General features: G+C 37.4%; 1 protein-coding gene across 1 annotated transcript in view; it reads left to right on the top strand.

The window, feature by feature from the left end:
• Positions 1-11,303, top strand: part of LOC118853428 (bifunctional heparan sulfate N-deacetylase/N-sulfotransferase 3) — a 204,865-nt gene extending 193,562 nt beyond the window's left edge. Inside the window, exons 12-13 of the mRNA XM_036763515.1 lie at positions 8,629-8,731; positions 10,975-11,303. Of these exons, the coding sequence (XP_036619410.1) occupies positions 8,629-8,731; positions 10,975-11,094 (223 nt within the window). The 3' untranslated portion in view covers positions 11,095-11,303. The remainder of the gene's footprint in view (positions 1-8,628; positions 8,732-10,974) is intronic.
• Positions 11,304-16,863: the final 5,560 nt, after the last annotated feature.

The raw sequence follows: 16,863 nt of genomic DNA, 5'->3' as shown, positions 1-16,863 counted from the left end.
CCCAAAGAGAACCCGTGAGAGCCTCCTTCCTTTTAACACCAAGTTCTTTGTATCTCCTGGTTTCATTTGTCAATTAACAAGTATTTATTAAGGTTTTGCTATGTGCCAGGCACTGTGCTCAATTCTGTGAATACAAAGAAATGTTAAAAACAAAAACCACAATGCCTTCCCTCAAAGAGCTGACATGTAGTAGAACTGGAAGGTAATCTCAGAGGGAAGAGACTGTGGTTGGGATAAAGAGATGGCAGAAAAGCTTCTTACAGAAGGTGGGATTTGAGCAGATCTATGAAGGGGGTCAGGGAAGTGAGGAGTCATGGGTGGGAAGGGAGAACATTCCAGGCATGAGGGACAAAAAACAAAAATGCACAGAGTAGGATGATGGAGTGCCATGTGTGAGGAATACTAAGTAGGCCAATATAGCTGGATAACGAGTGTATGGAAAGGAAGCACAAAAAAGCTGGACAGGTAGGAAGGGACCAGCTTGTGGAGGGCTTTAAATGCTAGGAGATGATTTTCAATTTGATCCTAGAGGTGATAGGGAATCTCTGGGGCTCAGAATGTCAATAGTGGTATAGTTTAGTTCTTCATTTACTGTGTCAACATGTTGATCATTTTACAAAGATAGCAAATTTTGACTAAAAATAGTTTAGCTGTTCTGTTCATCTTAACCAACAAAATAAAACAAAACAAAACAAAAACCCTTTAAAGTACACATGCACATACCTCCACATATCTCCTTAGTGGCTTCTGGGGAGGGCAGAAAAAAAGAGTATTGTAAATAGATTTGTGAGGTGGATTTGCCCTCATTTCTGAGTTTCCTCTTCCCAAACCAAAAGACAAAGTGTCCAGCTCTATAACCCATGGATCTGACTCAGAAGTGAATTTGTTGTTTTCTGAAAAGTAATGAACCAAGTTTTAAAATAAATTGAAAAAGGTTCTATTGGTTATTTCTATCTTATTTCTTAGTATGAAACTTTCCCTATATTCAATACTGTGAATGAATAGATCTTATCACCTTTTTCTTATATAAACTTGGGAAGTAGGGGGAAAATAAAGGTTTCTTTGACTTTCAAGTTCTTCTGTGGTAAGGAATGGGTCAGAATAATACCTGAAAAATACAACTTCTTTTTTGTGTAATTCATACATGAAGGCACATGTAAGAGATGCATTGTAGTTCAGTGGACTAAGAGACCTAAAACTCTGGAGAGTTAAACTCTTATTTGTGACCCTCCTTTTGATTTGGTTATTACCTTTGACCTCTTATTTCTGTAAGCTTGTAGATCTCTGCCAGTGTTTTTAGGATTGGTACTGACTCAGGTACACACCTTTTAGTATCTAACATTCACTTGACCTTAAAATACACACACACACACACACACACACACACAACAACAACAACAACAACAACAACAACAACAACAACTACTAAGTAGTTTTAGTTTTAAATTGGAATTTCAAGTTTTTATTTTGACTTTCCAAGACTCTTAAGAAAGAAGCTTTTGGGGGGGAGGAGAAGGAGGTGGGGGAAATCTGGAACTCAAAAACTTGGGCAACTGAGTGTTGTAAACTAAAAAAAAAAATGATTAAGAAGCTTCTACTTGTTTAAGGGAAAGGAAAAATCTCCATTTAGTGCTTTCCAGTTGGCTATTATCTGGTCTTAAGAGTTTTTTATTTGTTTTTGGGGGGGTTGGATTTTTTTAGACACCCTATAACAAAACAGTAAGTTGGAGTTGAGGATTCTATAAAGATAAACTATTGTTAGAGAATGATCCTTGACTTACACACTATGCATTTTGTCTCCTTTCTAACTGCCTTGAGCCTATTTTTCATTCATCTCTTTTGCCAAGAAAAAGCCAGCTTAAGAGAATAAAGATCAAACTACTTGTTCTATACAAGAAACTGTAAGTCACTCTGCAGCTGGGTTATGCCCAGCTGCAAATACCCATTATGTGATTTTTCAAACTTCCTGGTACTCAGTGGGTTCAACAGTACTTGAATACCTGCACAGATAGAAAGCACAGCTTCCTCTTCAGTAGGTGTGTCTGAAATGTCCACCCTGCTGGTACAGATAAACACAACTCCATTTGGTTCCCTTTTATCCTTTATATCATTTATCCTGTATCATAGATCTGCCCAATGTACCTTAGAGATGGAGAGTAGGTCATACCTTGTAGACTATCTAGGGGGTCAGTATTATTGTCTTTGGTCAGAATTATTCTCCCTTGATCTCAGTGTGCCACTTGCCAGTTTGTCTGACTTTTGCCCTCCCCCCTGATAGGTAACTGCTCTTGGTTATCTAATTCTGATTTTGCAATAGTTTATTGTCTTTGGAAATGCTTAGAGTGGCTGTCCGTACAGTAATCTATACTTAAGATAATGCTGTATACACAAGATGAGAAAGGACCTGATATATAGATTCAGTATCACTTATTTGTCCTATTGTGAGAAGTAAAAGATTAAGGATTTTTTAAGAGAAATTCAGTAAATTGGTCAGTAGCTTCCAATACATTTGCCCTTTTTGTGGGGAGGGGCAGATAATTTCATTTGTGAAATTTTTTCTCCTTTGTTTGGGAGTTTTCCTCACCTTGAGAATTGTGCTCAATGTGCCTTTGAATTATTTTTTCTTTGCTGAAAATCTTGTCTCCTTCTGACATTTGAGGTAGAATTGCCAGGCTTCTGGGTATTATAGTTCTCTGCTACCATGAATTAAAGGCTTTCTGCTACCATTCCATATTTGATATTGACCCAGAGTCATTGAATGCCTCTCAAATTCCAAGCTGCTTCTGGAGAGGTCAGAACAATTGATGAAACTTTTATCTGTACCAAAAATGGGAACACTAAAAAACAAGTGAAGCAGTGTTGAGAAGGGGAAAGAAACCATGTATGCTTTTTAAAAAATAAGTTATTACCACAACTTTAAGTTATAAACTATAACTTATGAGACAAAAATCTCTCTAGTACAAGTGGGGAAGTATTGTTTAAGTATATTCCCTTCTGTCCTACCCAGGTCTTGGTTCCTTATCTGGTAAGTGCATCTCTCAGAACTTGATGGTTCAGATAATAATTTCTTCAGTAAAAACATTCAAATACCCCAATCAAAAACAATCTGCCAGGTGGTATGAATCAGTCCACAGGAAGCTAAAAACAAAGAAAAGCATTCGGTGTTTCCTGGAGTCTCAGAAAGTCCCTTCCTAAAACTATATATCCTCCTTTCCCAAAGAACCCACAGGGGTCCCTAGATCAGTTTCTTGGGGGTAAAGTTAATTCAAACTTCCCTAGGTTCCTTAGACTCTTGGTTTACAACGGCAGTGATTGGTGGTGTGGGAAAAGTCACTCAAGGCATCCCAGTTCCATTAATGTCTTGGCCCCCAATATATCCCTTCTTCCTACTTATGGAGATCATTTCAGTAGTTCAGCATAGTCTGCTCTGCCAGGAGATAGGACTCAGAAGGTCACCTTTTGAAACCAGTACTGCCAGAAATAGTCCTTACTGCAGTGTATTCAATATTCAGGTAGATGGATGGCATAGTGGATAAAGTGCCAGGCCTGGAGTCAGGAAGACTCATCTTTCCGAGTTCAAACCTGGCTTCAGATACTAACTGGTAACCCTGTTTGCCTCAGTTTCCTCATCTGTAAAACAAGCTAGAGAAGGAAATGGCAAACCATTCCAGTGTCTTTGCCAAGAAAACTCCAAAAGGGGTCACAAAGAGTCGGACATGACTGAAATGACTGAACAACAACATTCAATATTCAGCATTAACCCCAGACAGATTTTTCACCAGAATTTGTTCTCTAGTAGTAGGATTTCTTTAGAAAAGCATAAAAGTTGTGGAGACAAGCGCCATTCTGGTTTGAAACCACATGATTCTAGAAGCCTGTCCCCTATGTTGATCTATTTTTCTAGGCTCCATATATATCACTCCCCTTCCTGCACTCTACAATCCAGGCAACTGACCTTGCTTTTCCTCACTCATAATGCAGCGCTCCATTGCCTATGTCCATGCATTGCTCTGGCCTTCATCTCTGCCTAGAATTCACTATGCTCTTCACTTTCACCTCTTACAGTCTCTTACTACATTTAACACTCAACTTAAGAACTACCTTCTAGCCCTCCCTGCTTGAAATATTGGCCAGCCAGGAAGGTGGAGGCTGACAGGTCCCTTGAGCTCAGGAGTTCTGAGCTGCAGTGGGCTATGCGGATCAGGGAAGGTCAACCCTAACATGATAAGCCCACAGGATCTAGAGGCCACCAGGAGCAAACTGTCCCAGGTCAGAATAGAGTAGGTCAAGGCTCCCACGTCAAGCAGAGTGAGACAATGGATAGCCCCTGTGTCAAGATAGGGAGACATAGTCTTATAATTAATTGCCCGATTGATTAAATGATTGTTAGATGGTATCCTTAACGGTTAAATATGTTTTAGTGCTTAGACTTTCAACTTTGGTTTTTTACCTAGAGGCAACTAGGTAGCAAAGTGGATAGCATTCTGGACCTGGAGTCAGGAAGACCTGAATTCAAATCTAGCCTCAGATACTTTCTAGCTATATGACCTTGAGCAAGTCATTTAACTAAGGTAAACTAATGGTATGGGAATGTGGTAGCGTTGTCATGGAAGTTCCATTCATATCTTGGTCCATAATATGTTGATTGTTCTGAGTAATCCTGTTCAGTTTCCTTATCTGTAAAAGGGGGGTAATATTATCATCTACCAACCAGGGTAGCTGTGATGAGAAAATGAGATGATGTTTATAAAGTATTTTACAAACATTAAAACACTATGTAAATATTAATTATCATTGTTTTTATTACTTATTTATATAACTATATATCTACATCTATCTGTGTATATCAATCTATATATATCAAGATAAAAGTCTATTATGAAAATTATCACAAAGAATTAAACTAAAACCGAATTTACTTTGTTGTTTTGCATCATATATTAGGAGGGGCATGGATATTATGAATTTTTAACGGCCTGTCTTTAGGAATCAGTTCAATTGAATAAATTGAGGATGTTGGGCTAGATGACTTCTAAGGCCTATATTAACAGCTCTGAATCTATGGCACTTTCATTTCTGCGACCTTGATCAAGAGCCTGCTGCTTGTAGGAGATTCTATCATGGAGTCATAGACCTAAAGCTGGCAGGGAAAACAACGGCATTTACTCTGACCTACCTGATTTTACTCCTCTCCTGGATTATGGCCTTGTCATGGCTCAGGGGCTTGTTATAGCAAAGTTATGAGTTATGCCGTGCAGGGTTACCTAAGATGGACAGGTCATGGTGGAGAATTCTGACAAAAGGTGATCCACCGGAGAAGTAAATGGCAACCCATTCCAGTGTCTTTGCCAAGAAAACTCTATGGGCAGTATTAAAATGCTTTAGAAGATATTACATCAGACGATTGCCCCTCCTATTGGAAGTGCCTGGCATGCTATGGTCCACAGGCTCATGAAGAGTCTGACATGACCGAATGACTGAACACACCTATTTTTACTGGTAAGGAAGTTTAATCACTTGCCTATGGTCACACAGGGAGTATAAGTGTTGTTGTTGAGTAGTTTAAGTCATGTCCAATTCTTTGTGACTCATTTTGGAGTTTTTTTGGCAAAGATACCAGAATGGTTTGTCATTTCCTACTCCAACTCATTTTACAGATGAGGAAACTGAGGCAAACTGGGTTAAGTGACTTGTCCAGGGTCACATCGCTAGTAAGGCTCTGAGACAGGATTTGAACTCAGGAAGATAAGTCTTCCTGATTCCAGGTCTGGCACTTAATCCACTGCAGGTACTGTAGCTCCAGAGGCAGTACTCTCTCTATTACACCACCTTGCCTCTCACAAGTCATTTGCTCAGGGGGTCTTGGAAGGCATGAGAGTCATGAAACAAGCTTTCCTTAGGTGACCTGACAGATTTTTCCCCCAAACTAAAAATGGCAGCTGTTAGTTAAATAGCTTTTCTTTTTCTGAGTGTGTAGTGAATGCATGAGCAACATATTAATAGTCTAAATCATGAAAGCGTATTTGCCAAGACACACACACACAAAATGAATGAACTGTAGTTTTACCAATATGGGAACTCCCTAGATCAAGACAGTAAACAAGTTGTTAAATGCAATGCCTTGTATTTAACCTTGCATTTAAGGTCAGTCACAGAACAAGCAAATGTCTATCATAGGACAGTTTGAATCTAGGCCTTAACACTTTCAAGCTGCCTCTAAAGACACAAAGGTATCTAAACCATTTTGTGCCTTCTCTGAGCAAAATTTAAGTGGTGATTTTTTTCTTCTTGTTGCTGGTGAAAAAATGTATATGCCATTTGCAATTTATCATTATTGAATTTCAGTCTTAAGACACTAAGAGCAAGGTGTAATATTTCTATTGAAATGATATTACAGCTTCAAATCATCGAACAAGTTTTACCCATGTGACTAATATGAAGAGAAATATTCCATTACTTTTTCATTTTAATTTTGGTATGGGATTCAGTTTAGCTTAGAGGCACACATCTATGAAATCAAAGAATTATAGAATTTGGAAGAAAGAGGACTTCAGTGGCCATCTTGCTTACCTATCCACAAAAGGAATCCATATTCTAAGATACGCAACTAGTGATTGTTCAATCTCAGCTTGAGACCTCCAAGGAGGGGACTCTAAGACCTCTTATGGAAGCCCCTTTCACTTGTGGACAACTCCAATGGTTAGGAAGCTTTTCCTTACATCAGACCTAAATTAACCCCTTTAAAAAGTTCTACCCACTGATCCTACTTTACTCTCTGGAGTCAGAGAGAACAGTCTAATCCAGGGGTGGGGAACCTGTGGCCTCAAGGCCACATGTAGCCCTCTAGATCCTCAAGTGTGGCCCTTTGACTGAATCCAAACTTCACAGAGCAAACCCCCTTAATAAAAAGATTTGTTCTGTAAAACTTGGACTCAGTCAAAAGGCTGCACCCAAGGACCTAGAAAGCCATATATGGTTTTGAAGCCACAGGTTCGAGGTTTAATCCCTCCACCAGATGACATCTCATCAAATTTTTGACTGTAAAAATCACGTTCCATGGAATCTTTTCTTTGGGCTAAACACCCACAGTTCCTTCAACTGATGTTCACATGACATGCATTCAGTAAAGCTTTTCACTGTCCTTTTCATCCTCCTCTGGACACTCTCCAGCTGCTCAATGTATTTTAAACTATGTTTCCTGGAACTTTTCACAATACCCCAGATATGTCTAAGGTGTCAGAGTACAGGGAAACTGTCATATTCTATAGTCATCATTCCTTCCTGGCTTCTTATACCATATGTGTATTTCTAAGGGGAATTTTTCAGTGATGTTTATTATGGAATCAACTGACTGAGCTCAACTCTAAGTTTTTTATCATGTGTATATCTGACATATGTCAGGATTCAATTTGGAAGTTAGCTAACAAAGTTATAAAGACAATTATTAAATCAATAGCACACTTCCAAAAACAGAATTTTATTAGCTGCTGTCAACATTCAACCTTGTGCCTTGGGTATTACTTCAGTTTATTTTAGAACTTTTTTTCTGAATTAACAGTACTTCTATCACATATCTATCAGAAGATCTACATAATATAAACGTGTCTGCCTCATTTAATTGAATAAAGGCATAAACAAGAAGAAAGTATGCTAACCTTTTGATGCTCATGGGCAAGGGGAGTTCAATAAGGTACAGTTAATTTTTGTTACCTGATATCTTATGCAGCACAGAGACAAAAATGTGGATACATTTTTTTTCCCTTTATGATTCCATTCAGAAAGTGACCTTTACTACTTAATTTTCTGTTATTTTAGAACTTAACAGAATATCTTGAATATATATTAGGCATTCCATTAATATTTGTTTTTAATGGAATTATTTAAAATATAATAGCCTTATCTCTGAACATTACTGCTTTCTAACTGATGGTCTTCTCCAAATCAGAGAAACTATTTGCTTTGAGAGAGAGAGCGCACTTTAGGGGGGAGGAAAATTACACTAAACTTAGGACAGTGACAGTAACTGCCAATAGCATTCTGCCACCCATTAGAAGCTCCAGAATCATTTTTCCTTCCTTTTGTTCCTAGCTCTTGAATTTGATGGATCTGTATCCAACCACCCAATAACAATAATAGTAAAAACAGTGCTCTAATGTTTGTTAAGCACTTTGCCTATATCACTTCATTTGGTCTTCACAGCGATCCTCAAGGGTAGGTGCTTTTATATTCCCATTTTAACGCATGAGGAAATGGAGATTAGGAGAAGTTCCATGACTTGCCCAGGGCCACACCATGAGTGTCTGAGGCAGACCCAAGTCTTCACGATTCCTAACTCCAGGGCTCTGTCCAGGGATTACAAAACATTTCCTTCATTGCATTTCCATGAGATAAATGAATGCAACCATTTTTATCCACATTTTGCAAATGAGCAAGCTTAGACTCAACTAGGTCAAGGGGTTTGATTGCCCACTTGAGCAACTATTAGGAATAAGAGTTCTAGCTAGAACCAGACCATTGCTTTGTGATCAGAACATACTTTCCACTTCTTTCCAAACTCAGTAACCAGTGAAACAGGTACATGCTCTTTTACCACAGGCTGCAAGCTAATGATGAAGTTCTGTGTTTCAGATTTGATTCTCATAAAGGTTTCTGGTGTCAGTTATTGGAAGAAGGTAAAACTAAATGCCTTGGAAAGAGCAAAGGAAGGAAGTACCCCCCAATGGATTCTGAGGTAAGGTGACTCTGAACCATCGTAGTGAATCATCATGGCCTTTTACCTCTTCCCTACTTCCCCCACCCCAGCCATATAACTTTTAACACATAACAGAATAAAGGCTTAAAATAGCATTCTGCCTTTTTCAAAGTAAAAATGATTTATCTTGACTGATGCTTGGATGCCACCACCCTCTGTTTGTTTGATTTTGGTTTTCTTCTGTTACACATCATTGAGAAAAGTTAAGGAAACCAGACAACTTGCCCTGTTGGGTCAGCAGGAGATATTGACTCTGAGACAACTCAGAATTCCTTCCTAAAGGAAAACTGTCTTCACCTGAAATTTTAATGTTTAAAATAATTAACTGAAAATCAAAAGAGGAAATATATTACTTGAAGAGAAATACCATCACAATGAGAACCAAATTAATTTCTTCAGTTCTCTTTGCTGCCTGGTAGAAAATCACAGAAATTAGTTAGAAAACTTGAAAGTATGCTTAAGTCAGGTCGAAATGAGGTGAAGGAGTCCATTCATATCCCGTATAACAAACTTACCATATAGTAATTTAGAGACTAAAGGGAATGGAAGGAGATCATTATGTTTTGATGAAGTTTTCTAGCCTGTAGCAATATACCTGCAAACCCAAAAAGGGCTAATCCCCCCATAATGAGACACAATCATTGTATGTCTATAAGTTGGCTGGTTCAGCAACAACAAATATTAAGATTTGCATATATTTTCTTGCCCAACTTTTTAGGACTTGCTAATACCAGTTCACTTTCATGAAAAGGAGTAAAAATAATCAGCATAGTCCATATACAAAAATTTGACCACACTGTAATTTTTAAAAAAGATGACCTGGGTTTAATTCCACTTATGATTTATGATTTATGATCATATCCTAGTTTTGTAACCCTGGGCAAGTCACTTAACCTTTTGGTGCCTCAGGCAACTGTCCAGTATGATTAAGTTGAAGAGCAGTTATATATGTCCATTACTAGAGGGGCCTTTCTCACTAAAAAATCATTACACCCTTAAACCAATGAAATACGTATAAACATATACATGTATGTGTTTGTTCCACACATTTGTATACTGCAACATATAAACATGCAATTTATACATACAAAAATAAATTTCTCCAGTGTTTACAGAAGATATAAATATCATTAATTAAAAAAAAAACTTTTCTCCATTTTTATGGAAACTGAAAATACTTGCAATATACTGCAGGACATGCTTCTTTCCATTCCTGTCTGACAGAAGAAGATTGGCATATAATGTCAAGGTCCTATCAGTTCAGAAAAACTCCAACATCCTCTTCTCAGCCTTAAGTCCGACATAACCTTCAGTGAAATCAGTTATCCCACAAAAAGAGAAAACGGATACTTGAGAATATAAACTGGGCTTACTTGGAAGAATTAACTGGCTGACTACATGGAAATTCTACCCAGACAGGATCTAATGTTTGGAATCACAGAGCTTCTACAGGCATGGTGTTTAACACATAGTAGGCCTTAATATTTAATTGAATCAGAATAAAAAAAAACACAGATAAGAAGAGACTTAAGTAGGTAAAGCCATACTAAATATAAAAAAAGTTCTATTCCGCTTAATAAAAATAGGTTACATTTCAATTAAATATATTTTATATTAAGTATTTACATCAATTGTTCACATGCTAAACATTGACAAAGGCCATGAGTATGGCCTTACCAAAGTAAAAAGTTCCCCTTGAAATACTTGGGTGTGGTGAATGAAGAGAAATATTTGACAGACTTTATCAAAGTAGATCATTTGTTTCCTTCAGTTTCCTCATCTGTAAAATGGAGATAATAATAGCACCTACTTCTTGTAGTTGTGAGGATCAAACAGTGTAGTATTTGTAAAAAGCGCTTAGCATAGCGTCCGGTACTTTACGGGAATTAACATTACATAAAATGGTGGTGGTGGTTGTTGTTGTCATTGAAACTTTCAAGACCAGGGAAACCACCACACTTGTGTTGATCAGTCAATGTCCATTTAACATGGACCCACTCATAGGACTGACTTCTAGGGAAATAAGGGGGAAAAATGAAACAGACACTGCCTTAGCCTAATGAGGTATCTGAGTAGGTCTTAGTGGGAATTAAATGCATTTTCTTTAATACATATTTTTGATCTCTCTCTCTCTCTCTCTCTCTCTCTCTCTCTCTCTCTCTCTCTCTCTCTCTCTCTCTCTCTCTCTCTCTCTCTCTTTCTCCCCCCTCCCTCAACCCCAGTGTAGAACATTTCTGTCAAGCTACTATCGTGATCACAATGTGGAACTATCCAAGCTATTACACAAACTGGGGCAGCCGCTACCAGCCTGGCTAAGACAGGAGTTACAGAAAGTAAGATAGCATCAAGAGAAACCTCCCTTCCCCCTGAGAATATTTCTCCCATGCATCATTCAAATTTGCTAAAGCCTCCAGAAGCTACCAAAAGGCTGTTGTAACATACACCTCTTCAAAAGAGAAGAAAGAATGAAGTTCATCTTTCCATGTGCTGGCATGTGGACTTTAAAAATGTATATGTCTGTTTCAACTCTTAAGGCCTATGGCCTTTCTTTTACACCCTGTCTGGGCCTGTGGAATACTTGTAGACTACTGTACACTCATGTGGAAGTCAATAACAACTGATATAAACATCCAAAGCAAAGCTGCAGAATGGTCCAATTTCATATTAACTATTTACACTTTTATATATCAACTAAAAATATTGTCTTGTAGATTTTTTAGACCATCGTTTGCCTGCTCACTCTTTTTTTTTACTATTTGATGACAAAGTGTCTTACAAAACAAGAAAGAAACTTCACGTTATAGAACAAAAATGGCAAATGACTACCACCTTTGGTAAATGTTGGACAAATTTTGAACTGAGTGATATGTCTTGAAAGAATTGAGAATGTTGATTTGTGCTGTATCTGGGAATGGAAGTATTAACCATGTTGTCTTATTTGCATCACAAAGAAATAGCTAAATGCTACAAGAAAGAGAGAAAGAGACAAAGAAAAAGAAGGAAGGAAGGATGGGAGAAAGAAAAGAAAGAAAGGAAGGAAGAAAGGAAGGAAGGAAGGAAGAAAGGAAGAAAGGAAAGAAGAAAGAAAGAAAGAAAGAGAGAGAGAGAAGGAGTAAGAAAGGAAGGAAGGAAAGAAGAAAGTAAGGAAGGAAACAAGGAAGGAAGGAAGGAAAGAAGGGAGGGAAGGAGGGATGGAGGGAGGAAGGAAGGAAGAAAGGAAGGAAGGAAAGAAGGAAGGTAGGAAGGAACAAAGGAAGGAAGGAAAGTGCTATATACTTGATTCAATCTTGGTTTAATCTGGTCAGTCCTAACTCACCTGTTTTATACATTTGTAATTTTTGCACTGAAAAAGACAGTAGAATAGTACCAATGAATATGTGATTGTAACCAGCCCAGTAAGTGGTTATTCAAAGTTGAATGATTCTTCTAAAGAGGGCTAAACTTCTGTAACTATATATGTATCACAGCAATATTCATATCCCCAGAGTGCTGTGAGCTGCAAATCCTACTCAGATGGTCTTCATTTGCTCAACACTTCTCATCTCATATATTACATCTATAATATGTCATCTCCAGCACCAAACTGATAAATACTTTCATATTTGTTTATATTCTCCATTACCAAACTTATTAGAGCCAAAGATAGGGATATTTCCCTACAAAAAAATACCTTTTCGTTGTTTAAAGGAAAATTATAATCTTAAAAGACTTTTGGAGATTTCAAGGTGAAACCTTGTAACTTCATGGTTTATAAGTAAATCCAGATAGTAAATGTACATGAACAATGTGAAATGTGTGATCATATTTTTAATACAAGGCAAGGGAAAAAAGAAACATTTACCAATATCGTGGCTTATTCTTTTTGAAAGTTCCATAGACGACAATCTAACCCAATGGAGTTAAACTATATTTTTTAATTGTACAGATGACTAAATATAAAACAAGAAATCAACAAAATGTCATCTTTATTACCTAATGTTAATCATTTTATTGCATCATATATAGTTACACATATATGGCAAAGACAAATTGAGAAGGGTACATAACATTCAAATTAGATTAATAATATTTTAGGAAATAATTTTAGGCCTATAACAACAAGCATATATCAAGCAATACAAACTGATTTAATCACATCATGCCAGCTGTTTACAGAGATCAAAAGGAGAGGCAGTGCTGCTTAGTGGATGAGTCTTAGAGTCAGTAAGAGCTGGGCTCTTAATGTCTCCCTCTGACTCATACCAGCTGTAAGAGGCAGTGCTGCTTAGCAGATGAGTCTTAAGAGTCAGTAAGAGCTGGGCTCCCTATGACTCATACTAGCTGTAAGAATTCATATACATACACACACACAAACACACACAGATACATATACATACACATACATAATCTCAGTGTCCCAGGGAACTCTGTTAGACAAAATTGTGAAGGAATTGCTGATCTGGTTTGCTTTGGGGAATTCCCACTCTCGGAGTTCCCTACAACAATGAAAGTATCCCAAAAAAGTGACTAAGGAAATGTTGCTTATTAAATAAGAATAGTGATTAAGAATTCATTCACTATCTGTCCTTCTTATTGGCTTGTAACATAAATGAATCAAAATCTTTGATAAGTGAGGCAGTTCAGAGAATGCACCTGAAGATTTCATCATCAATGTAATATGTGCTTATAGATCTAGATAGTTATTCTCTAATTAGTAAGTAGAATTGTGGGATCCTTGTATTTATGTTGCCCTAACAGAAAATGTCTTTTGCCTCAAAGATGTTAATAAGATAATATACTTTGGACAACATCAAACAAACACATGCTAAAACGCTTGCCCCAATCTGTCATGCTGAAAGTATTAACACAAAGACTTGGACAGAAAACCAAAAATAATGTACAATTACCATTATCAAAAACCTTAATAAAAAAATACTTGTCACTCATTTTGTTCAAAATGTCAGAGGGGCTATGATTTTGACTGAAATGCTAAGTGTTATTTTCTTTGAAGTAGCTGTGGCCTCATATATTCCAGGCAGCTTGTTTTTCCTTGAATGTAAGAAACTACCAGTGATGAGGTTGAAACTACCTTGTAGATGAAGTTGACTAAAAAGGAATACATAATATACATACACATACATACACACATGCATACAGACATACATACATTCATACATAAGAATATGCTCTCGGGATATTTAGGGAATTCTGATCTCAGTTTAGCATCTAGATTTCCAATAGAATAATCAAAAGTAACTGATTTATACAACATTCAAACTCTCCTCTCTAGGCTCACAACTCTAAAAAGTGTTACATGTGTGCATGTCACCACATATGGTAGTACACACTGGTAATCCTAATTACCGAGGAGGCAAAAACTGGTTGATGTCTTGTCTTCAGAGCTACAGTACACGTAGCACCAACTGAGAGTACACAGTAAGCCCTGCTCCAATGTGGTGAGGCCCTTGGAGCAGGTGACAACCATGTAACCTCAGGAAGGGTGAACTTGCCCAGGTCTGAAATGGAAACTCCCATTCAAATTAAGGCAGGACTGGTTCTGTGAGTAGCCCTTGCACGTCTAGCCTGGGCAATATGGGGAGATTAAAAAACAAAACAAAACAAAACAAAATACCATACAGTCTTCTAAACCTGCCTAGGTAGGATGAATTTACTCAACTGACTGCCCTTTCATAATACTTTATGACTGTCTCATGGACATAATAGGGGTGCTCAACCATCATCATCATCAACAACAAATCAGAATGAATCCATTTAAATGCACATGAAATATTCTATTAAAAAAACAGAAAAAAAAATAAGAAAGGCTTACTGACTGCTCAGTTTAGCTTGGACAAAAGTACAGAATCCCTGAAGGACAGGCATACTTTAAACATTACATATAGAAGCTGGATAAATCATTCTGAAATAAATACACATGAGAAAAGGATGAGATGAAGTGATTTGCAAATTAGCTTTGTACAGAATCCCCTTTTTCATTGCTTAAAATATGAAACTTCCTCAGGAAGAAATGAAATAGTTATTTCAATGTTTATAGCTGTAATTTCTTGTCATTCACATTGAATGAAAATCACTGGAAACATTTTTTTCTCTAAGTTTTTTTTAATAAAAAACCTGGATATTATTCTGATAGTGGCATGATATCTGCTATGTACAACAGTAAACTCTGATAATAAAATGTCTTACTATGGTCTCCTGACTTTATATTAATAAATTATCTTTTCTATTGTTTGCTTTTGAACTTGAACCTTATTAGCATAATTAAGAATGCAAGAGATTCATAAATGGATCTTTATACAAAAACAATACTACTGATTCTCTTTCAAGTCTAGTCCTTTATAATATCTGCTTCCTCAGGGATATTTACTTCCTGAATTACTGTATCATAGAGTCATATGTGCAGAAGAGATCTTCAAAGTCATCAAGAATTGCAAAAGCAGTGTGATTGTATGAACTTTGAGGTGGTAGGACATCAAGGTCTGACCAAATAACTAAAAGCCACTTCTACCACGAAAAAAAATATCATTTGGGTCAATCTTCTTGAATGTGACTTACCATATCTAAAAACATTTTGCCCAAAATATTCCTTCTACTTTCCACCTAGTTCGCTGCTGAAGACAGTTCCCTACACAACATAGGGACTTGGCAAACATTATTACTTAACCAATTCATCTTCCCTTTTACAATTTCAACAGCATTTCCCCCTTCTAGTTCTTCGTGTATCCTAATCAGTTTGCTTTCCTCACCATTTAGTCCAGCCTCTACAAACAATATCAATGACAGGCTAATAAGACTGAGAGTAGTCACACAGACTACTAGTCACACAGTGAGCAGAGAACCAGTCTCAAAGCTCAAAAGACTTTAGTTTAAGCGTCCCCTTGATATATAATGACTGTGACTGTGGGCGAGCTATTAACTTTTCAGTGGCCTTGGCAACTCTCTAAGACAAATGAAGGGCAGGATGACCTGCTTTGGTAGAGGGAATCATTCATCAGGGCTCTCCTAGTACCCAATTATATGACTGGCATCAGATGCATGTTTCTTCCATTTGAAGCATCTCCCTGAGAAAAAATTAGCAACAGGTAGGTACAATGATGATTTCAGAAAGGACCCATGTGGTTGTACTGATAACAATCTTGGTTGTCATATATTATATTTATATATTGTATTCATACAGCAACTGCTCACATAGCATGTGCTCAAAGCACATTTCAGATTTTTAAGTCTTTATCCAAGGTGTTTCCTTATTCGAGTTCTATTAGGAAAGACTTCCCGCCCAGTGAACTCTTTTGGACTTCTCTATCATGCCCCTATGTGGGGTACCTCCTCCACCCTTTTTCAACTTCCTTTCACGTGTTGTCTTCCCCCAATCAAGCTGCTTAACTGAAAGCTCCTTGAGGTCAGGGACTGTCTTTCTTTTTCATATTTGTATCCTCAGCACTTAGAACAGTGCCTGGCACATAGTGGAAACTTAATAAATGTTTATTGACTGACTAAAATGTAAAATCTTGATTATTACCCACGAAAGTAATAACTGCTAGGCAACACAGTGGATAGAATACTGGACTCGGGAGTCCCACAGATTTGAGCTCAAATGCTTTCTCATACCTAGTAGCTGTGTGACCCTGACAAAGTCTCAGGTCTTTCTAACTCCTAGTCCAGCATTCTATCCTCTGTGCCACTAATACCTGCTTTCCCCACTTCCCAACACTTCAAGGTTCAGCAAATAATAAAACAAAACAAAACAGAAAGAGATCTAAAGAGGCTGAGGGGAATACTAATCTAAGTAACCAGGGTAAAAGAATGAGGCACAGAGAAGAAAGACAAATAAATGCCAGCACCCTTGGAATTAAGGAATTAAGACTATCTTCTTGCAGAAGTGAGGGGGCCAGAGATTGTATCCTCTTGGGGTAGGTAGCAGCTTATTTTACTCCAAAATATGACACACGTCTAGAAGTACACATTTAATAATGCTGATTTTGCCTGATGACTCCTTATTGAAGACCCAGAGTAGGAAACACAAAGTGACAGCTAAGAAACAGATCTTAAGGGTACAGGTGGTAGTTTCATTATAGTTGCCAATTTAATTAAGGGGCTGGAGGAGGAGTGGATTC

This window comes from Trichosurus vulpecula, chromosome 6 (genome assembly GCF_011100635.1).
Source record: "Trichosurus vulpecula isolate mTriVul1 chromosome 6, mTriVul1.pri, whole genome shotgun sequence".
In the NCBI taxonomy this organism is placed as follows: domain Eukaryota; kingdom Metazoa; phylum Chordata; class Mammalia; order Diprotodontia; family Phalangeridae; genus Trichosurus; species Trichosurus vulpecula.
This window is presented reverse-complemented; position numbering and strand designations above follow the sequence as displayed.